Source organism: Brachionichthys hirsutus, chromosome 17 (genome assembly GCF_040956055.1).
Source record: "Brachionichthys hirsutus isolate HB-005 chromosome 17, CSIRO-AGI_Bhir_v1, whole genome shotgun sequence".
NCBI classification, from domain to species: Eukaryota; Metazoa; Chordata; class Actinopteri; order Lophiiformes; family Brachionichthyidae; genus Brachionichthys; species Brachionichthys hirsutus.
In genome coordinates, this window is record NC_090913.1 from 12079878 (window position 1) to 12102215 (window position 22338).

General features: G+C 53.5%; 3 protein-coding genes across 6 annotated transcripts; all 3 read left to right on the forward strand.

Annotated features, from left to right (window-relative positions):
- The first annotated feature begins 1643 nt into the window (after positions 1 to 1643).
- On the forward strand, positions 1644 to 7295 carry nptxrb (neuronal pentraxin receptor b). Of its 3 annotated transcripts, none has more exons than XM_068750766.1 (6): positions 1644 to 2774; positions 3744 to 3824; positions 3924 to 4104; positions 4479 to 4720; positions 4887 to 5066; positions 6170 to 7295. In XM_068750766.1, exons 1-6 carry the CDS (start codon positions 2085 to 2087, stop codon positions 6413 to 6415), a joined length of 1620 nt encoding a protein of 539 aa, XP_068606867.1. In that variant the 5' UTR covers positions 1644 to 2084; the 3' UTR covers positions 6416 to 7295. The 3 variants fall into 3 exon arrangements, with proteins under 3 accessions (XP_068606867.1, XP_068606866.1, XP_068606865.1); XM_068750765.1 differs by having other exon boundaries at positions 3744 to 3789; positions 3880 to 4104; XM_068750764.1 differs by having other exon boundaries at positions 3744 to 4104.
- Positions 7296 to 9428: 2133 nt separating this feature from the next.
- On the forward strand, positions 9429 to 11760 carry LOC137906550 (dynein axonemal light chain 4). Of its 2 annotated transcripts, none has more exons than XM_068750836.1 (4): positions 9429 to 9495; positions 10149 to 10228; positions 10456 to 10539; positions 10620 to 11760. In XM_068750836.1, exons 2-4 carry the CDS (start codon positions 10157 to 10159, stop codon positions 10782 to 10784), a joined length of 321 nt encoding a protein of 106 aa, XP_068606937.1. In that variant the 5' UTR covers positions 9429 to 9495; positions 10149 to 10156; the 3' UTR covers positions 10785 to 11760. The 2 variants fall into 2 exon arrangements, with proteins under 2 accessions (XP_068606937.1, XP_068606938.1); XM_068750837.1 differs by having other exon boundaries at positions 9487 to 9495; positions 10137 to 10228.
- A 3274-nt stretch (positions 11761 to 15034) lies between these two features.
- fam20cl (family with sequence similarity 20 member C, like) lies at positions 15035 to 22216 on the forward strand. Its single transcript, XM_068750769.1, has 10 exons — positions 15035 to 15450; positions 15530 to 15705; positions 16337 to 16415; positions 16512 to 16604; positions 16682 to 16797; positions 16914 to 17094; positions 17183 to 17292; positions 21237 to 21318; positions 21413 to 21472; positions 21546 to 22216. Exons 1-10 carry the CDS (start codon positions 15035 to 15037, stop codon positions 21805 to 21807), a joined length of 1575 nt encoding a protein of 524 aa, XP_068606870.1. The 3' UTR covers positions 21808 to 22216.
- The last annotated feature ends 122 nt before the right edge of the window (positions 22217 to 22338 follow it).

Below are 22338 nucleotides of genomic sequence, written 5' to 3' on the forward strand. Positions count from 1 at the left end.
TTGCTGCTGTTCTTGAAGGCGTTCAGCGGTTCCGACCTGAAACAGAACCCGAAGTACCTCAAACCAGAACTCTGAGTCCCGCTCTGCGGCCGGCCCCTTCCAGACCTCGCCTTCGCCTCTCGTACAGAATTTAACATCCTTCCGCATGCTTTGCCTTCTAGCCGGTGGTGAAGCTAAAGAGTAGCTGTGGATCGTTGTCTCGGTCCTCCGGCCGGTTTCACGCGGGAGGATTTATCCGTTAACGGAGGAGAGGTCGCGGTGGATCCTCCTTATTTCCCGGGAAGACCACCAATTTGTGTTCTTGTCCCGACGGAGGTCTAGATCTGTTTTCCGGTGTCTTCCAGCGGTGGACGGATCTGGCGACGCTTCTTTTCTCTTATCGAGCAGCACAACTCGACTTAGTGGCCTATCTCTCAGCCGTAGAGGGCTTTCGGTTTCATCGCTTGGACCTTTTTAAGGCTCGTTTTCTTGACTGAACTGCTCTGCATTCGTACCTGATGTCATTTGAAGTGCTAGCTTCACGCGGCACTGGGTTGAGATGAAAGAAGGATCCTCGTTTAAATGTGTCGATGAATTTGTGCTTTCTAAGCATTTTTCCTTTGTACTGTATTTTAGTACTGTTTTTTTATATGCATAATGTTAATGTGATGCTGTTTTTATTTGAATGCTATTGTTTAATGGTCCCATTTGGGTCTGATTCAGAAGTCAAACGGACAGACGTTAATGTGTTGCGGCTGCAGTTTTAATGCTAATATGAATTATGTACATTGTATTGGTGGAACTGAGGACGTGGAGGATAATGACTATTGTAACGTATTTGACGCATGTTTTACGAACCCTTATTGTACAGATGATGTATTCATGTTACCTGTTACAGTCGTTGCTTTCTGCGTGTGTTTCCCGTACAAGGCTTTGAATTAAAATCTATTTAAAAAGCGCTTTGTGTCTGCATGGGATTTCTTTTGCATTTCTTTTTGACTTTATTTTCTAGCGGCGTGGAGATAACCTTTATGATAAACTCCGACCCAAGAGGCTGATGAAATCCCCCGTTCTTTTGAGCTATGTCTTCCTTAAAGCCTAAACGGCTGCACATTTAACGCCTGAATCTGAGTTCAGATGAATCACCCCGTAAAAGTACATGAGCTCATTTAACACTAAAATTAAAAATTCCACTGGGTCGTCATTTTCCTGCTGTCGTTCCCAAACCCTCCACAGGGAGGCGCTGTTGATCCACGTGGACGTGGACGCAGCGTGGATCCAGGCCCCCCCTGGGAGCGTTCCGGTACCGGGAGGAACGCACGCATCATTCTCTTCCACACACGGTTTACGTTCTCGTGTTCGGGCTGGTACCGGATGTACAAACACGGGCCGTCGTGCGTTGATCGTGCGTGGCCCACATCTGCGTGCGTGCGAGTGCAATCAGCCACCCTTGGAGATTAATCCATAATCCAGGCTGCTGCTCTGCGGGGCAGCCTGAATGCAGTGGATTTTCACGCTTTAGATGTCACGTGGTCATTCAAAACTGCTCTTAAAACACGCCCGTGCGCAGGCAGGCCAACATGCACGAAGCGTGCACGTTGAACCCGCGTGTTCGGGGTGGATCCAGGTGCGTGAGGAGTAAAAAGGGTAAGAAAAAGGGCTTTTCTTTGAGTTTTAATGATCAGATTGACACGCACGCACGCACGCACACACGCACTATCGACCCTTTCTCACGCGGCAGCTGGAGCCTCACCTCCGCTCTGAGTGACACGCGCCCTGCACATCATCGCTCCTCCTCCTCTCTCTCTCTCTCTCCACGGTCCCCATGGTTACGCGCGGAGGAGAGCAGCTTAGCAACACGGAGACGGAGAGGCAGCATCTCCGGTCCAGACAGTTCGGTGCCACCGATATCAGTCACGGAGGACGGCGGGAGGACGGCAGCAGCGCCTCCGGTAAACATCTTCCACGCGCGAGAGGCGCGTCCACGCAGCCGCCAGAGTTCACCTGCAGAGCCAGGTGAAGTTCCGGTTCTCCTCCGGTTCTCCTCCGGTTCTCCTCCGGTTCTCCTCTGAACCGTGATCTCGTGTTTTTTTTCCACAGTCATCATGAAGTTCGTGGTCGTGCTCGTGGGCGCGGGCAGCCTGGCCTTCCTCGGCGTGATCATTTGCGTCATCGCCAGCGTCTATCCGCGGAAACGCGCCGCGCCTCTCAGCGAAAACGGGACCCTGACACCGGAGACGGACTTCCAGCCGCCGGAGGCCGGATCGGTGGCGCACGCCGGCCCGCTGGGCGCGCTGCACGGCGCGGAGTCCTACGGGGGAGGGAACGGGATCGGTCTGGAGGTGCCCGCTCTGAACGAGCTCAACCTCGGGGAGAAGCAGTTCGGCTTCTCCCGGTTGATCTGCACGGCGGTCCCGGTCGGAGACTGCAGCACCCGCGACGCGCGGCGGCAGCAAGCGGACGAGCCGCCGCGCGGGGCCGCGGAGGAGGACTGGACTCACCTGCGCGCCGCCGCGGAGGAGCTCCGGCAGGCGGTCCTGCAGCAGAACGACCAGATCCTCATGGACCACCGGACCATCCGGGAGCTGACCGGGAAGCTGAGCGAGTGCGAGAGCGGCCTGGAGGACGAGAGGAACGTCCCGGAGCGGAGCGTCGCTGCCTGGAGCGGCAACCGGCGCGTCATGGCCGGGGATGACGTCAGCTCCTCCGCCGCGGCGCAGCTGCAGACGGCGCGGGCGGTGGAGGAGCTGGCCCGGGCCATCATGGACCTGAAGGACCGCATCGAGAAGCTGGAGGTACCGGTAACTGTTGTTGTTTACGCGCAGCGGGGCCCGGTGATTGGCTCACCCTGTTTACCTGTAAACACCAGCTGCGTGCCACGTCATCATTCTCCATGGACCCCTGGGAAATCTCTCCACCTGCTGGCTCTGACCCCCCCCCCCCCCCCCCTAATACCTCCATCTGACAGCGGGACAGGGGCATAAATAAAAGATGAAGCTGGCTGGAGGAAGGATGGATGTGGTGGTGGGGGGGGGGGGGGGGGGGGGGAAGTGAGACATATAGGCAGGCTTCACACACACACACGCACACACGCACATACACACACACGCACAACAAGGTTGCCTCCCTCTGAATGGATTTATGTCCCCTGTCCGGATGCGAGGCTGCATCAGCACCTTCTCTGTCTCTGCTGTTACTGCCCCTCCCAGCTTCTGCCCCCCCCGGGGGGGGGGGGGGGGGGTCGGAGAGCCATCGACACCTCCCATGTAGATGATTTATCACGCTTCTGTTTCCGGCTCTTCCTGTAACATTTATGGCAGATTTCTCCTCCAGCCTGGAACAGGAAGTGATTTTCTTTTCATAAATATCAGCCCAATTGTATAAGCTTTAAAAATATTAATAATAGACAAAGAGAAATGTGGCTTTAAAACAAATAAATGACAGATTAATCGCTACAAAAGAGAGAGAAAGCTCATAAAAACCGTTAGTCAAAGTAAAGAGGGCGAATATAAATAAGATTAAATACAGAATAATCATTACGATTTTATTAAGAATAATATGCGTATAAGCGGGAGGCGTTTTAATAACAGGAGGATTTAAAGTATTTAGAGAGCTGTCCTCCTGATAAATGATATTTATACTTTATCTCCTGCAGCCTTAGACTTTATACCTGAGTATCAGGGTTCATCCTCTGGGGACCGTGACTCTCATGCTGCACCTCTCCTCTCTTTTCATCCCTCCATCTCTCTCTCCCTCTCTTCCAGGCGGAGATCGGCCCCGCCGCCCTGAACCTGACCGACCCCTCCGTGGGTACGAGCAGCGCCCCGGCCGGTAACACCGCCTCCGCCCCCGCTCCGCCCACCGGCGGCGCCTCCGCCCCACCTGCAGCGGCAGCCCCAGGGGGACGCCGCCCTGCCCCCCCAGCTGCCAGACCCCCATCGAAGGCCGCTCCTGGGCGTGGGAAGGTCACCTGGAGGGTGGAGGACCTGGAGGGGGAGCTGGAGAGGAAGATAAAGATGCTGGAGAAGGAGCGCCAGGCCATGAGGAAGGAGACGCAGGGTCAGCAGGAGAAGATCAACCAGGGCATCGACACCGTGAACCACCGCGTCGCCGAGCTGGAGCAAAGTGAGTCTGGGGGGGGGGGGGGGGGGGGGGTAAGGGTGGAGGCTGACAGGAATAATAGAATTAAAAAAAGATAGAATAAATAATCTGGTGCAACCCTCTGAATTTATACGAAGGATCCTCCGGCAGAGTGGAAAGCAAGAGCCTTTGATGCTAGTGGGAGACGCGTGGAGTGCAGGAGGTGCACGGGGGGGGGGGGGGGGGGGGGGGGGGGGGGGGGGGGGGGGGGGGGGAGAAGAAAAGAAGCCTCCTCTGTTCTCTCCTTTTAGCTTTGTCATTCTGCCCACCGTCATCCATCGCTCGCTCTCCACGGCGCGGTGTAAATCAGCCACTCCCACTCCTCACCTGCTTCCCCCCTCCCCCTCTCGCCCCCAAAGCCCTCACAGAGCCGCCGTTCCCGGACGGCTTCATCCTCTCCTTCCCCATGAGGACCAACTACATGTACGGCCTGGCGAGGAAGGAGATAACGGAGATGTACGCCTTCACCGCCTGCGTGTGGCTGAAGGTCAAGGAAGGGGGCATCGGGACCCCCTTCTCCTACTCGGTCCCGGGCCAGCCCAACGAGCTGGTGCTGCTGCAGGGAGTCCACAACCCCGTGGAGCTGCTCATCAATGATAAGGTGGGTGGGCCGTTAGCCTTCAATGAATCAGCCTGTGTGCAGAACGTCCGTTAGATCTCCTCTGGTCGCTGGAGGCCCCGGTAAAGAGGAGGGGTCCCCAGACCCCGCTCGCTTTGACAGAACCGGGTGAGGAAAACAAACACACACTTCACTCTCTGGCCTGCAGGTGGCGCAGCTGCCTCTGTCCCTCCGGCAGGACGCATGGCAGCACATCTGTGTCAGCTGGACCCTGAGGGACGGGGTCTGGAAGGCTTACCAGGGGGGCAAGATGAAGGGCAGGGGGGAGGGCCTGGCCGCCTGGCATCCAATCAAACCAGGGGGAGTCCTCATACTGGGGCAAGAACAGGTGAGATGATGGATGGATGGATGGAAGGATGGATGGATGGATGGATGGATGGATGGATGGATGGATGGAAGGATGGATGGATGGATGGATGGAAGGATGGATGGATGGATGGATGGATGGATGGATGGATGGATGGAAGGATGGATGGATGGATGGATGCATGGGTGGATGGATGGATGGATGGATGGATGGAAGGATGGATGGATGGATCCGTTATCTGTGTCACGCCTGGTGGTTCCCGTCCTTCATTAGTGAGCCCCCGCCCCCCCACCGCCTTACATCGCCATTAAGAATTCTGACTCCTCCCCCCTCCCTCCACATTTCGCTCCTCAGCCCGGGCAGGAAAGATAAAAAGCCGGTACTCCAGTTCTGCAAGATGCTGCAATGATGCTGCAAGTCTGTGTGCATGAATGATGAATGGCCGCTGCCTGGACGCCCTTGTCCGGGGCTAAAGGAGAAAATCACCCCCAAGTTCGCCCTGAAGGGGGGTAAATTGGGGGTAAACCTTCGAATCTTGTTTTAGAGGAATCGTCAGAATGATGATTCTACTGAGGGGTGAAACTTCGGCTTCATTTTCCTTGCACACCCTCATGAGTATTAATACACCCTCATGAGTATTAATACACCCTCATGAGTATTAATACACCCTCATGAGTATTAATCCACCTTTATGAGTATTAATACACCCTCATGAGTATTAATACACCCTCATGAGTATTAATCCACCTTTATGAGTATTAATCCACCTTTATGAGTATTAATCCACCTTTATGAGTATTAATATCACCATTATGAGTATTAATCCACCTTTATGAGTATTACTACACCCTTGTGAGTATTAATCCACCTTTATGAGTATTAATATCACCATTATGAGTATTAATACACCTCTATGAGTATTAATCCACCCTTATGAGTTTTAATACAGATTTATGAGTACTGTATTTAGTAACAAGTAACTAGAAGTGAAGACGCCTTTAAATTCAGAAATGTTCCGATGCTAATCTTTGAGGGCCTGTTTGACTCCTACCCCTGGTAGCGTGACCTCTTGGCTCTCCATGCCGCCCATCTGACCTTTGTTTTCTCCACCTCCACCACCCAAGGATACGTTGGGGGGGCACTTCGACGCCTCCCAGGCCCTGGTCGGTGAACTTTCTCAGTTCAACCTGTGGGATCGGGTGCTGAAGCCTGCCGAAGTCGCCGCCCTGGCCGACTGCAGCTCCTCGGCGCTGGGCAACATCGCCCCCTGGACCGACCACGACGTGGACGTCTACGGCGGCGCGACGAAGGAGTCCCTGGACCCATGCCACGCCGCAGACCGATCCGACCCCTCCAGTCCCAAGCAGTGAAGGTGCAGTGGGAGGGAGGTTGCTTTTGTTAGCACATACTTTAGCAGATGTTTACCGATGTCCCACATTGTGGTTTGTTGTTGGGAGGTTGACTGGGATGTGCGACGGAGCGATGACGCCGGAAGAGCGGCGTATCTGTGTTGTTGGTGTCCACGCTCACGCCTTTACAGCGAGCGTTGAGACTGGATGGATCAACCCGGGGCATGAAGAGGACGCCACGGCTTGAGGGGAATGTCGATGTGGCGGTTCATGCAGAGAGCTTTGAATACGGGGCGAACACTTAGCCATGAGGGTTTCTTCTTTCTACAAAAAAATAATAAAAACAAGGGCCACAAAGTGTGGTCTTCCCTCATCCGGGGTCCAGTTGGTTGTGTTTAACGCATCGAATATATTGATTTCAGCACTTTAGGGAGCAAAGTGATGTTGGTTTTCCTGAGTTTGAACTGTGTGTGACCTCGTCCAGTAATGCTTGTGCACCTTTGCAGTGTCTCCACGCCGTCGTGCTCTTCTGAATGTGTACCGCGTGATGTAGCTCGGCTAGCGCTGCTCTGTGCTGCGTCTGCTTTGCCTCCCACGCCATTCAAACGGACACAACTTTAAACCGCAGTCCTTTCCCTCGTAGGCAAGAGGAGCGATCTCAGCCGGTCTGGAATTAAAAGCCGACGCCTGTATCCATTCAGACGCTGACTGGCGAGATCAGGGAGCGACATGTGTGACGCTAAAGTGCCTGCATTGGTTCTAAACCCAAATACTAGTGAGCTGCTTCACGTCTTCTTGGTTCTCGCTCTCTTGTGCTGTCACCGTGTTCTACTCGTCCTGGATCTTCTATGATCATGTGAAATATGTGCATAAAACATGTAAATAAAGCGGTTCTGACAAAGTTCCTGGACTCTTGAATTATACCGGTGAGACGCGTCTGATCTTTGACAGACTTAATGGATGACTCCCAGTTCGGATGAAGGCGCGGCTGACTCGTGACTCCTCACCTGCCCACGCACGTGTCGGCTGCACCGCTGTGATGAGTAACCCTCCCGCTGTCAGCAGGTGATATATTTATTTGCGTTGCTGGAGTTTGATTTTCTCTGATTTTTTCTGGGGATGGAGGGAAACGCTGGAAATAAACCGTCATAGCTGGCAGGTTGTTTGATCGCCATCGATCACACCACGAGCACACAGCCCGTGGCGCATGACTAAACATGAATAAATTATGCTTTGAGATCTTATTTAAAAAATATTGACTGTATTAGAGAAGTCAATATGTTTTCAGGGTCTTTATTCATTTATGCAAGACAACATGTTTCCTGCCAGATGGACCCTTTGCTTTGTCTGGGGCGTATAAAAGAATTTTAATTAATCATATTAACAGATAGAACTCTGGTTTTAATGGATTTATCTCATTTGCACAGCTCAAATGTGTGTGTGTGTGTGTGTGTGTGTGTGTGTGTGTGATACAATTCCTTCCAAAAAGTCATTTAATTTTAATTAAAAAAAAAAAGTCACGCAACAACCTTTGCGTAAACGACGTGAAATATTCCCGTCCTGAAGTGGCTCTTTGAAGCCTTTGATCAGTTCCAAAAACAATCAATCAACCAATGAGTCACATGCTCATGAGTCATCAGTCTGAGTCAGGCGGTTCAGCAGCCTGTCAGTCGTTGAATCACCCGGCCGGGGACTGTTTGTTGCGTCGGGTCTGCTGCCCGCTAACAGGCTGCTTCCTCTGCTGAATTATGAATACGCTTCATTTCCTCTCTCTGAGTCAGAGGCGATAGAAATCGTCCTCACTGGTTATCGGAGCCTTCGTCCCGTTCATCGTTCTCCTCCCCAGCAGGGCGGTGTCCGCGCTGTGTCAGCCCTCCTCCTGACAGCGGGAGCAGATCACAGATGTATTCTTCTCAGCGACGCTTCGCCTCCTCTCCGGGGCTGATTCACTGGTGATCGATCGGACCTTCACCTCAGACCTTCTCACTGTCAAACCCGCCTTTCTTCACTCTGACATGTTTCTCGTTGAGCAGCAGAAACTTTTGTTTTGTCGGGATTCAATGATAAAACGTCTAGAGGACATTTTCCCTTCTCAATGAATTCTCCCCTCAAGGTTTTTTTTTGTCACCACCTCTTCTCTTCTCTTCACCGCTCATCTCTGGATGGCATATTTTCAGTTTGCATACCTTCTGTCAAAAACAGCTCAACCCTCCTTTCTCCATCCTTCCACCTGGTTTTGGCTCAGCACACCTTCCAGCCCTCCAGCACTTCTTTTTGTGAGTTACTCACTTGGGTATTTAATGCTCTCACTCTCTCTCAGTGTATTTTGACACAGAGAGAGACTTTATGTGAGCTGAGTGCAGACACCCACGCTCATGAGTTGTACAAATCATTGTCACTCTTCTAGTTTTTATCCAAGAAGCTATATAAACTCAAGGACAGTAATACACATACTGTGGAACGTGTTATTCCCTATCCCGTAGGAACAAGTTTTTATTTTGTGCGCACATTAGTATCTTGCTGGAATAAATTATCTTGTGTGCAAATCACAATCTTGTGGGAACAAGATAATGATTTGCATGCACAGAACAAAAACAAAACACCTTATGAGACTTTAGGAGCTCAGTAAACAACGCAGTAAACAATGCATATCCCCACCTCAATCAACAGCTTTAAAGTACTTCTAATGCTAAGTGTACAGTGATATAATAACACTGACAGCATCCATTCTGCATACTAAATATATTGTCATAAATCTGAATCAAATTCATTGCTATGTCAATTCTTACAGCGCAGTGGTTAACATCAGAAACCATGTGAGAGATTCGGATTAAAAAACAGTCTAAAAAGAACAAAAAAACATGAAAGAAAACAGGAAATCATTCATAAAGATGTGTAAAATCAAACCAATGAAAAGAGCTGTGCGCCATGCAGACAGAGACAGCGAGACTTCCGGTTGATTGACGATCTGTCAACCAATAGGGAGAGAGCTGGGCTGTAGTGGGCGGGGCCTTCTTTGTACTGACATCATTTGTTAAAAATGTCTCCCTAACAACCGAGCTGGGAGCCAAACAGCAAAGTTTTCGCTGGACAAAGGCCTCGTAAGTAACTCTTATGTATGCATGCACCTTTTACCGTGTAGCCGCTACACGCGCACGTACACGTGCACGTACACGTCACGGCGGTCGACGTAAATAAGTCGTATTTTGAGGCGAGGGTCCACCGGCGGCATCAGCTGTTTGCTATCAAACGAGCTAAGCTAATTAGCTCGCTAGTACCTGCTTCGCGCGTCGTTTTTTTATCCGGTAAAAAGCGGCTCCGTTTTTAAACCGGTTGTAACGTGCAGTGCGTGTCGACGGTGCCGAGAGGAGACACAAACAATTCCGGTGTTAAAATCAACGAGATGAATGGAGAGCTGCAGCGTGCTAGCACATGCTAAGTGATGTTTAGCTAGTGAAGCTGGTCCCAGCTTGGGTCCGGTTACAGTGTTGTTAGCTACGGATGGTAGCTAGCTCTGCGGGGCGGGACAGGACGGGACGGGACAGGGCAGGACAGCCCGTCCTGTCCCGTCCTGTCCCGTGATGACGCGTTGCTGTCCCCATTTATTCGGCTTCTTATATCATAACTGTTTCCGCAGGACAGGACAGGATGGGACAGGACAGGGCAGGACAGCCCGTCCTGTCCCGTCCTGTCCCGTGATGACGCGTTTCTGTCCCCATTTATTCGGCTTCTTATGTCACAGCTGTTTGTGCAGGAGTCGGAATGGCTGGGACTGGCGAGGGAAAGAAGGACGAGGCCGACTACAAGAGAGTCCACAGCTTCCCTCTGATCAGGGTAAGAGACACACGCACCTTCTCGTCTGTCCCCTGTCTCGCCTCTGATCTGTTGACCAATCGGGTGAAGGCTGTGTGGATGCGGGCCGGGGTTAGCCCGTTATAGCGTTCGCTCTTTGGTTTGCTTTTCCCTTTGAATATATCTGAATTCATGCGCAGTAGTTCAGCTCCGTCCCACAGGTGGGTGTGACCCCTAATGTGTGTGTGTGTGTGTGTGCGTGTCTCCAGCACACCGACATGCCGGAGGAAATGAGGGTGGAGACCATGGAGCTGTGCGTCACCGCCTGTGAAAAGTTCGCCACCAACAACGAGGTGAGCGTTCGTTTATTCTCCCGCCATTCTGGCCCGCTGCTACGTCTCTGATCTAAATACCGTTTGATGTTTGTCCTCAGAGTGCGGCGAAGATGATCAAGGAGTCCATGGACAAGAAATTTGGCAGCTCGTGGCACGTGGTGATCGGCGAAGGGTTCGGCTTCGAGGTCACGCACGAAGTGAAGAACCTGCTGTACATGTTCTTTGGAGGGAGTCTGGCTGTGTGTGTGTGGAAGTGCTCGTAGCAGCTCCCGGCTGCCCCCCCCCCCCCCCCGCCCCCCATCCCTCTGACATGTCCAGCCAGCAGCCTTTAATAGAGGCAGGTTAGTCCATCCTTGGTAAAAATGGAACATTTGTACTTTTGAGCGCGGCTTCCTGCCTCGTCACTCTCCTTCCTGTCCTTCTTTCTACTCCCCGTCCGTCTGAAGCCGCATCCACGGTCCGAGCGTTTGTGAGCGAGCGTGTGGAAGAACGTAAGCTCAACTTTTACAACGACTACAGCCAGCCTGGGTCCTTAAGCCTCATTCCTCTTCAGGGAGTGTGTGTGTGCGTGCGTGCGCGTGCGAGCGAGTTTACGTTGGTGTGTGCTGGACACGCACCGTTTTTATGAAATGCTTCATTCTCTCCTTCCACGCCATCTCTAACTCCTCCCACGTGTGTTTCTCGCTCTTCCTCTTCAACGGCACGACTATAAAGTTTGTAATATTTTTCACGTGTAAATATTTTGATGCAACTCAAAGAACTTCTTTTTAATGACGGCGTGTCGTCGTCTCGCGGCTGAAGGCCGAGAATCCGCCGAGCCGAACGAACGCCGAACCCGAGCCGGGGTTTGTCCCGCAGCGTTGTTAGCGACGGTCGCTAATAACGTCTCCCGCTGGATGATGTTAGCGACGGTCGCTAATAACGTCTCCCGCTGGGTGACGTTAGCGACGGTCGCTAATAACGTCTCCCGCTGGGTGACGTTAGCGACGGTCGCTAATAACGTCTCCCGCTGGGTGACGTTAGCGACGGTCGCTAATAACGTCTCCCGCAGCGATGTTAGCGACGGTCGCTAATAACGTCTCCCGCTGGGTGACGTTAGCGACGGTCGCTAATAACGTCTCCCGCCGGGTGACGTTAGCAATGTGATTGTTTTCTTATTGATATGAGTTTTAATGATTGTGTGCGATGGATCATGTGACCTGATTGCACAATAAACTCTGCAATGTGGTGGAACAGCAACGATGGGGGGGTTCTGTGCTCTTTACAGTATTTCTTATTGGGCGAGGAGGTGCTGAGGTAGAAGAGGGGTGTCCAACATCCATGTTTCCTCCTCTACATGCATCGGGCACACAGACATCCTGATTATTCTCAGGCTTCATGCGTTTGAATTATAAATACTGAGTATGTGAGGGCTGGAACTCCCCATGAGGCTCCCGTGGGGGCCGGAGACTCGGCACGACTCAGGCGCTGAAAATAAAAGCGTCGTGCAGGAATACAGGGCTGCTTTTAAAATACTTTGTTAATCAGAAATGCAGGAAGGTTAGTTAAAAAAAAAAAAAAATCCTGACAGAAGTTTGCTGATGAGGGAAAGGTTGATGATGAAATTGGGTTGAGGCAGATTTTTATTCCCAAAGAAACTGGAAAAAGTGATGTCGAAAAGACGCTGCATTAAAATTTTAATGTTTTTCTCTAAAAGGCAGCCGACATATTTTGGAGGAAAGTTTCTCCAGCCGTCGGTTCTGCTTAAACGTCGTTGTCGTCCCACGACACGAGGACCGCTCCGGTTCGTCCGGTCCATTTAAATCAGCGACTGAAACATCGTCTCGCCGCAGCTTCTCGAGCCGCGTGGCCGTCCGAGAGCAAATAAAAACAAAAAGCGAGTATTCCTGATTCGGCAGCACCGATTCCACACAGCAAACATCGTCGAGGACGGCGTGACCCAGCGGAGGGGCACAGGTTGCCATTATTGACAGTTTAACAGAATCTGGCAACCTCCGCTTTGAGCTTTTGTACCCAACCCCCCCCCCCCCCCCCCCGGACGGCTCGGCTCGCGTTGACCTTCATGTCTGAAATGTTTCACTCTAAAAGCTGCAGGAAATAATCTGAATGTTGCCATGAAGTCCATAAAATAAAAAAGATTAAATCAGTGTGTCCAGATGAAGAGTGAAAGCTCACCACAATAAAAGCACCACAGCCCCCCCCCCCCCCCGGCATCACTTAACATCGAGCCGGTCTGGATGTTAAATGATGATTTATTCTGTTGACTCGCTGGTAAATGTGCTTCATTCATAAATAAATAAAGTAAAGACAAAGATCATCTGAGCTCATCCGGCTTCCCTGAGAATCACGTGGACAGTCGTTTGGGTTCTCTGTGTTCCTTCGCCTGGTTGACCTGTCTCACGCCGCCGTAATGCAGCGGGCTCCGCCCTGCGGTGCGTTTCATTCGTTATTCACGTCAGACGCTCTTCACAGATCTCCACCGCTTTGTGAAATATTCATAAACAGTCACAGCGAAGACGCGGCTGTCCCCCCCCCACACACACACACTGCTGGAGCTGTGCTGGGGGGGGGCGCCGTCAGCTCCCGGGGGGAAACATGTGGCTCTGAAATATTCTGTATAAAGACACCAAGAACAATGTAGAACCTTCTGGTTCTGATCCAGATCACCGTGTGGACGGTGTGGATCCAGTTAGGAGGGGAACGAGCTGCTTGGGGGAGGTCTGTGCTCGTGCAACTTGTGTTTTTCTCGTGCAGCCGGGGGGGGGGGGGGGGGGGGTCTGTGACCTGCACGCACATTTTCTAGCGCTACCTTGCTGGTCTTCAATCACAGGTTTGTGCCGTCACGTCAGGCGCTCGTCTGAAGCATCAGCGGCGTATCTTAGCAACCTCCTCATCACCTGCAACGACGTGCCGTAGGAAGGTTGCCGCCTCGCCGAGTGTGTGAGGAAGAGGCACGGGATGAAAGGAAGAGGCGATCCATCAGCGATGAAAGATCGCTCAATGCAACAGGCGGAGCTGAGGAAAGAGGCGTCGTGGTGAAGAGTTAGAGCGTTGTGATTGGACGTTGATGGAGAGGAGCGAGCGCGATGGAGGAGCAGAAGGAGATCAGAATTCAGCCAGTTTTAGAATGAGGGTGACGGAGGGCCGCAGCTCGGCTGCTTTTACTGGGAAACACGCCCCGTCTCAGCGCCGGCGTGCTTCCAGCGCCGCTGTCTGGATGAATGTTTCATCAGCCTCATCCCAGGCTGGAATAAAAGAGAAGCATTCTGGGAACGTGGAGGAGGGCGGTGGAATGAAGGGAGCACGGGGGGGGGTGTGATGAAGATGAATGTCTGCTGGTAGCGGCGCTTCTACAGAACGGCACTGCGGTGCAGAGACGGCGAGCGTGTCCTTCGGGTAACGTTTGCAGAATGAAGCAAATCGAGGTCTTTGTTTCGGCTCTAAAGGCCTCGAAATGAAAAGTGTAAAACCTCCAAAGTCGTTTAAAAATCAATGGAATGAAAATAAAAACCTCCACGGATTCACGTTTAGGCTGAACAGCCAATGGGGAGGCAGCACGAATGCTTTTATCCAACCGATGGCCTCCACCTTTGAAAAGGCAACAATGAGAGAAGGACGGTTTGCTCTTTGTGTTTGGTGAGAAGAGGCTGTAATCCTGCATGATGAAGAAGAGGAAGAGGAAGGACGCTCGTTCACCATCCTGTGTCTTCATCAGTGAACATGATGAAGGAGCCTGCAGCCGTTTCTGATTCAGCATCACAGAGAACCTTCACGGCGCACGAACAGAATCCTGCCTCCATTCGCATGGATCTTGTGCTTTGATCTGAGGCCTTCGTGTTTTACGAGTCCTGCTAAATAATAAATGAGCGGCAGCACCTGCACCACTAAATCAGCTCGCCACAGCCCATTAATAGCGACGAGTCGGGTGATGCCGGCACCGTCGGATCACGAGGGATTCCCAGGTTGGTTGCTGTGGAGATGAGGCGTAACGTAAAAACCACGTGAAGGGAGAGAAGGCCGAGGATGAACCCTTTCAGCGACGGCGGGTTCTTCCGGATCCATTGATCCAGAGCTTTAGGAGATGCAGCGCATCCGTTGGTCCACCTCGGATCCCAGGGCCTTGGTGGAGCAGAAACAGAACCTCCTTGGCGGAGGTCAGGAGTCTTGATCCTGGGCAGGAAAGATCCTGAAACTTAAATTGTTAAACGCATCCAGCGAAGGGCAGACGAGCGTAAATAAACCGGCCTGAGGGAAGCGACAGAGAGCAAACACGCCGATCAATGTCCAGATCAGGCTGACCTGCCGCTGCGTTCTGAGCCCGTCCAATCAGCTGGATGAAGGCTGGCCGGGTCGGTTCTGTCTCATCAGCAGCGCTGTGAGTTCTCTTTACTTCTCGGGTTCGGGCGGCGCTGCTCGTTTGTTCTCCTGACATCCATTGACCTTTTGACTCCGTCTTCCCTTCCTCTCGTCCTCTTCCTCTCGCCTTCCTTCGTCGCCCTCCTCCAGGGCAGCCATGTGGCGTCTGCGCAGTCGCTGCAGGACAATCTGTTTGTTCCTGGCCTTCCTCACAATCCTCCTCTACCTCTTCGTGGCGCTTGCCTCTCGGCCCTGCGGACCCCCGCCGCCGCCGCCGCCGCCGCCGCCCGACGCTCGCGTCCAGCGGGATCTGGCACACACCTCTGTGGAGACGAGGGGTCCGGCGCCGCCCCCGACCGACGCCACGCGTGGAGCTTCTTCCAGCAAGGGGGCCAAAGGCAGGAACGCCACGGTGAACGCGTCGGTGCCTGCGGGTCGCTTTGGGATGCCCCAGCTGGAGGCTCTGTTCGACCATCCCCTCTACAACCTGCCCCGCCCCCCCGTCCCTGAAGAGGACTGGCTGCTGAAAGTCGACTCAAAGAGGGAGCCAGCTGAGAAGAGCTTCCAGATGTGGTCAGTATATTCTGCAGGCGCTAGAACCCCCCCGTCTCCTCTGACCCCCCCGTCACCCTCGCCCCGCCTCCCTTTGCAGGACGAGTGACACCCAGGAAGACGAGGGGGACGCGCCGTGGACCAGCGACAGCAACACCCACCCCCCGTGGTTGCGCTTCCACCTGGGCATCTCCCGCTGGCAGCTGTACGGCCATCGCGACCCCAATGTGGCGCCGCTGATGGAACAGCTCGCCACGCAACGCATCGTCAGCGCAGGTGGACATGCACGCACACACGCGCACACACACACGCACACACACACACACAGGTTGTTTTACCCTCAGACCCTGCTGTGGCAGGTTGGGGGGGGCTTTAGGGAGGGAGAACGAAGATGAAGAGGAGTGTTGGTGTGTTTGTCCGCCGCCCGCGGTTTGGGGTTCGACTTTCAAATCAAGGCTGACCTTGAAGTTCTGACATGAAAGCTGACTGTGAAGCTTTGAGCGACCTCGGGGGGGTTGGGGGGGGGGGGGGGGTGTGCGAGAGCCGCTTTTCTGGGATGGAAGCGAGAGGAATCAGTTCAGACACTCGCGGTGGCGTATTGAACCCTCCTCCAGTTAGATTCAACAAATAAATGATGAGGCTTCATAATGGATGAAGATCAAACAGGAGACTTTTCTTTTCTCTTCTTCCTCCTCGGCGTCCAGGTAACGTCCATGCGCCTGAAAAAACACAAAGAAACGAACGAGTGGAAGAAGTTCAGCGTTTCTGTGGACGAATCCGGGTCGAAGCTCGAATGTTGTCCCGCTAAATATAGAAAAAGCTTAACGTGAGAGCAACGTGAGCGATGTGTGTGTGTGGATACTGTGCGCTTTGTCGCCATGGAAACATTCTCAGCTTTGTTTTTCAGTGCAGAAATCCGGAGGGACGCAGCTGAAGCTGGTGATGTCATTTCCCAACGACGGGCAGGCCTTGTTCAAACCCATGAAGTGAGTCGCAGGCGGCGAATCGACACGAAGTGGAATAAGATTTAGAATGTCGATTCATCATCGGAGTTTCCTTTGATGCCCCCCCCCCCCCGGCAGGCAGGGCAGGGACGAGGAGACCGGTTACAACCTCTACTACTTCTCTGATTTTGAGAGGCACAACGCAGAGATCGCGGCCTTTCACCTGGACAGGTACCGCGTGTCAGAGCCGACGTATGAAATCCTGCGTGTTTATCTCACGCCCTCCTCCGCCCTCCTCCGCCCTGCAGGATTCTGGGTTACAGGAGAATCCCTCCGGTGGTGGGGAGGCTGGTGAACGTGGTCAAGGAGATAAAAGACATCACCACCGACCGCAAGCTGGGCCGGACCTTCTTCAACTCCCCCGGTCCTGCCCACACCGCCCTGAATTATTCATTTAGCCCGTCTAAAAATGGCCTTTCATCTCATACTTCTTCTTTTTTGTGTCTTTTCCTCCGTCTCTGCTCCTCTGTCTCCCCCTAGTGGGCAACGTGTGCTTCTACGGCCAGTGCTCCTACTACTGCTCCACAGAACACGCTGTGTGCGGTCGACCCAGGAAGCTGGAGGCCTCCCTGGCGCTCCTGCTGCCTGATCTCTCCCTGGCCAGCCGGAGGACGTGGAGATCCCCGTGGAGGCGCTCCTACAGCCGAAGCAAGCTGGCAAAGTCAGTGGGGACGGCGAGGAACGCCCCCCGAAACGTTTCCCGCGTTGGGATGTTCATGGATGTGTGTTACGGCTTCGCTTTGTTCCAGGTGGGAGTCTGATCCAGAGTACTGCTCCACCGTGAAGAAGACCCCACCGTACAACAAGGGCACCAGGCTGGTGGACTTCATAGACATGGTCCTCCTGGACTTCCTAATGGGTGGGTGTCAAACTTTAAAGGGACAGGTTTACACAAAGTGTAACACACAGGATGTAACACACAGGATGTAACACACATGATGAAACACACATGATGAAACACACACAAAGTGTAACACACACAAAGTGTAACACACAGGGTTCTAACTCAGATCCATATGACATATCTTTAAAGATAAATATCCATCTCAAGATTATTTTTTTATTAAATTGCTAATTTATCATGAATTCTTCATTATAGGCTTAAGCAGGATTTAGATTTAATATTGTTTGTAGCTTTGAAGGATCTGAGTGGGCCTCGATCTAGTTAGGTTCTGTTGGACCTCGAGTGGGCCTCGCTCTATTTAGGTTCTGCTGGGTCCGGCCCGCAGTGGAACACGGAACCGCTCGAGTGGGCCTCGCTCTTTTTAGGTTCTGTTGGGTCAGGCCCGCAGTGGGACACGGAACCGCTCGAGTGGGCCTCGCTCTTTTTAGGTTCTGTTGGGTCCGGCCCGCAGTGGGACACGGAACCGCTCGAGTGGGCCTCGCTCTATTTAGGTTCTGTTGGGTCCGGCCCGCAGTGGGACACGGAACCGCTCGCGTGGGCCTCGCTCTAGTTAGGTTCTGTTGGGTCCGGCCCGCAGTGGGACACGGAACCGCTCGAGTGGGCCTCGCTCTATTTAGGTTCTGTTGGGTCACACGGAACCACTCGCATCAACCGGAACCGGAGGATGTTAATGAGAAGAACCGGTCCTTTCTGTTGTCTGAAGCTGTTGAAGGTCACTAGCGCGTGACGTCAAGCAGGCGTTCTTAACCTCCAGCTACGGTATGCGTGCGTTACCGTGGCAACAAGCTGTCTCCCTGGCACCGCCGACAACTTCTCCAGAACCAGGTAAGAAAGTGGCGTTCAAGGTGAGCGACGTCTCTGGTTTGTTTGTTTGGGCAGTTAACGTTAGTTAACTTGTGGTAACGAGCTAACGTAAACCAGCGGAGATTAAGACCTTCGTGAAATGTTGTTATAAAGGTAGTAAACAATGATTTAAGTCATAAAAGTCTCAATGACGTTTTTAACCACGACTGAAATCTGATTTATGGTTGTAAGATGTAATGTACGGAGATAAGAAAGAGCCCCAGTACGTAAAAGAATCAATTATCTACAAATAAAAGAGTCATTACTAGTCATTGAGATGCTAAGTTATTATTTAGAGATGCTAAGCTGTTATTTGAAGATGTTAAGTCACTATTTTAATATATGATGTCATTATTTTGGGATGTTAAGTTATTTTAATATGTGATGTCATTATTTTGGGATGTTAAGTCATTATTTTGCCATTGATGTGGATTGTCCAGTCAACGTTTTGCGGTACCAGAACCAGAACCCATGTTTGCTGGCCCTGCAGACGACGGATCCAGCGATGGAGCTCCTCAGAAATCTGTTAAAGAATCAAGGGTCAAGAAAAAGTCACGCGACCCGGAAGTGACTCTCCCACCTCTGCGCAAGGAGCCGCCGTCCTTCCCAGCAGCCACGGCGGCGAGGTCGCAGTCCAGCCACGCCCCTCCTGACGGACAGGTGGAGCTGGTGAAACTCCCTCTTCTGGGAGCTGATGGGATGGCAGCGCAGAGGTACACAGAATAATGACGTTAGATTGGGTTTTCATGTCCATCTGGCTTCCTGTCGAGAGGCGGCGGCCGGGCTGCGTTCTGAGATCCGGCAGCGGAGCGAGGAGCTCGAGCACCACGAGTCCCTGCTGGCGGCGCCGCGGCAGCTGGCGAAGCTGGCCGCTAGCCTCTACCGGGCCCTGCAGGAGGTGTCCCGCCTGTCCCCGGGCCGCTACTTCTCCCTCTCCGGGTTCATCAGTGCGAGGGGCCTTCGTCGTGAAGGGAAGGCCGTCGTTGTCGTGCGACTACGGGAAGGTGCCGGCATGCGTGATGTCAGAGGTCACAAACCGGATGGTGACCCGGCTGCTGGTCCGGTACCGGCCCTGCCTGGTCCGGAGCCACGCCTCGGTTCTGAAGCTGCTGCTATCTGTGGCTCTGCTGCAGCACAACCAGCTCTGCTCCGAGGCCGAGAGGGCGGCCTTCCTGAGGGGCGTCTGGGACGCAGGAGACCCCGCCCCCCCTCCCCCCACCGGAGCGCTGCCCGGTTGGGTCCCGCCTCGTCTCCTCCCGGATCTCCTCCGCCTGGAGAGGATCCCCGCCTTCAGCGGTTTGATCGCCTCCCTCTCCGCGTCCGCCCCCCAGTGGCGAGAGTACCTGCGCTTCCCGTCCTCCTCTGTCGTGGGCGCTGTTCCTTGCCGCTCCCACTCCCACCTGTCCCTGATCCAGCGGGCCGTCCTCTGGAAGACCGTGTTTCCGGAATGCCTGGAGGGGTTGGCGGATGACATGGCCGTCTACTGCCCCTCCCCGCCTGGACAGACGGAAGAGGACGAGGCCCCTCACGCCGGGAACCCGGAGGCCCTCTCCCGATACCTCATCGAGCACGGGGGGCCCGTCGTCCTAACTGTGCCCCGTCCAACCAGAGACGCGTGGACAAGCGTCCCGCCCCTTCACCTCATTAACAAACTGGCAGACGCAGCGGAGGTAGCGCCGGCGGGTCCTTCTCCTTCCCAGTTCTGATCCGATCCACGCGGGCTTGACTCCTTCACGGATCTGTTTCAGGTTCGGGTGGAGGTCGTTCCCTTCGGCGCTCTCTGTGACGATCGGGTCGTCCTCTCGGCGCTGGACGCCGCCGCCGCCGAGGGCCACTGGTTGGTCTTGAACGACTGCCACCTGCTGGAACGCTGGAGTGACGGAGTCGTGGCCCACCTGGGACGGTCCGTCGCCTCCCGGCGCGGTAGGTGGTCCACCGAGGCGTCGCCATCTTGTCCACGTCTGTTTCCGTACCTGCGTTATGTCACAGAGCGGCGGCGCCCGATCCACCCCGGCTTCCGACTCTGGTTCATAACTCAAGAGGACGCGCCGCGGTCCATTCCAGGTAGACCCCGCCTCGGCTGAAGCTGGTTCTAGTACCGGCTGTGACCCCCGGTGATCTCTGACCCCCCCCCCACAGGGCCGGTGAGGATGCGCGCCCTGCCTCTGCTCTGCGACGCGCCCTGGGATCTGAAGGAGGAGTTGAGCTACTCCATGAAGGAGGCGGCATCCGTCACTCGGAGTGAGTCGCCGTCAGAAGAGGGCGTGGCTCTCCTCCTCCGCTGTGGCGTCGTCCACGCTGCGCTGCTGCAGAGACTGACCAATCAGCGCTCAGGCCGACTTCCTGACACTGAATGAACGCCACGAACAAGAAGCAGCAAACTGAATGTTTCTTTTCCATCCATCCCGCGCGAGTAAAATCTGTTGATCACGGCTCTGCTCCATCTCAGATCCGACGGGACAACTTCCCGACGTGGAGCGGCGCCGTCAGGATTCAGGATTCTTCGGTGACCCTCTGGCGTTGGGGTCCGGCCCGGATGTGGCAGCTGAGATGATCCGACTCAGAGGCCTCGATTTGAACGTGCTCCTCCAGGCCTCGCAGGCTCCTCCGGGTTCACCGAGGGCCGTCTCCACCCGCCTGAAGCCGCCCGGCGTCCCGCCGGCCCGCAGAGATCATTGTCATTAAGTTAGCCCTTCGTGCTAAGCTACGTCCTGCGTTGTGTAGTTTGAGGCGGCTTCGACCCGCTGCAGTGCTTTAACTCAATAAGCCTCTTTGGCCTCATCTGTTTGTTTGTTTGCTGTTAGAGGCGTTTCCATGGATACCAGTGTGTGTCTGTTTGTCAAAGCATCTCCACTGCTTTGGAGGAGTTTTGTACGATTCAGGATTCTCCTCTTGATGGTGATATTCACAAACGGTTTCACAGCCGATGCAAATAAAGTTCACTTCAACCGTTTGTTTGTTTGTTTGTTTGTTTGTTTATTGATCTGCGGGTTGATGCGCTAGCAGCAGGAGTTTCCAGGAGGAGGTGTTAACTTCAACTCCTTCTCCTCCTCCAGGCAACATGGACCGGCACCACTATGAAACCTTTGAGAAGTTCGGCAACAACACTTTTCTGCTTCACCTTGACAACGGCAGAGGGTGAGTGATGCTCTGTGTGTGTGTGTGTGTGCGCGTGTGTGTGCGTGTGCGTGTTGAGGTGTGGCCGGCTGATTCTGGGTCTGTTTGGCTGCAGGTTTGGTCGTCACTCTAAAGACGAGCCGTCCATCCTGGTTCCTCTGGAGCAGTGCTGCAGGTGTGAAAACGGACGTGACGAAACGGTTTCTGATTGCGTAGCCGGGTTTAACCCCTCCCCTTCCTGTGCCTAGAATCCGCCGCTCCACCTGGCTCCGCCTCCGTCTCCTGTCGCTGCCTCCTTATCGCCTCAGTGACGTCATGAGGGCCTCGCTTTCCCAGGACCCCCTTCACACGGTGGCGCCGCTGTTGTCGGAGCCCCACCTCGCCGCTCTGGACCGGCGCCTGAAAACGGTTCTGGACACTGTGAGTCGCTGCCAAAAGAGCCGGAGCAAATATGTCGGGGATGATGATGTCATTTATGATGACATGACCATGAGCACACCTGCGGGATAGGCCACACCTCCACCGTTTTTAAAGCAGCAGCAGAAATTTAAATTCACTATGGGCAGAAAACCCACTGTAAAAAATGCAGTGTAAAAATGCAAGACAGACTGGCACACTTTGTAGGGTGTCTCATAAAGGGAGGGGCTTGTGAAGCTGTCGTCCACAAACGGAAAATGTAGATTTAATCCTGTTTAGTTGATGTTTTTAATGTAAATAACACCGAGAGACAGAATAAAAGATAACTTGTATCCCGGAGGATTCTTTTCCTGCTTCAACTCGTTTTTCTGTCTGTTTTTCGGGGTCCAGCGATGGACCAAAGGACCGATCATAAATAATATAGATCCCGATCAGCTGTGGAATAATGTTCATAGAGGTCCTCTGTCGGCCAATCAGACGGCCGCTTGTTCCCCCTCCTCCTTTCCTTTGAGGCCCCCGATCAATTATTTAACCGGCCCTGTAATATCGATGTCTCCCCCTTGCTCGCCTGACCGTTCTTTCCAATGAAAACCGTCGAGCCCATTAACGAATGACAGGAGAGCA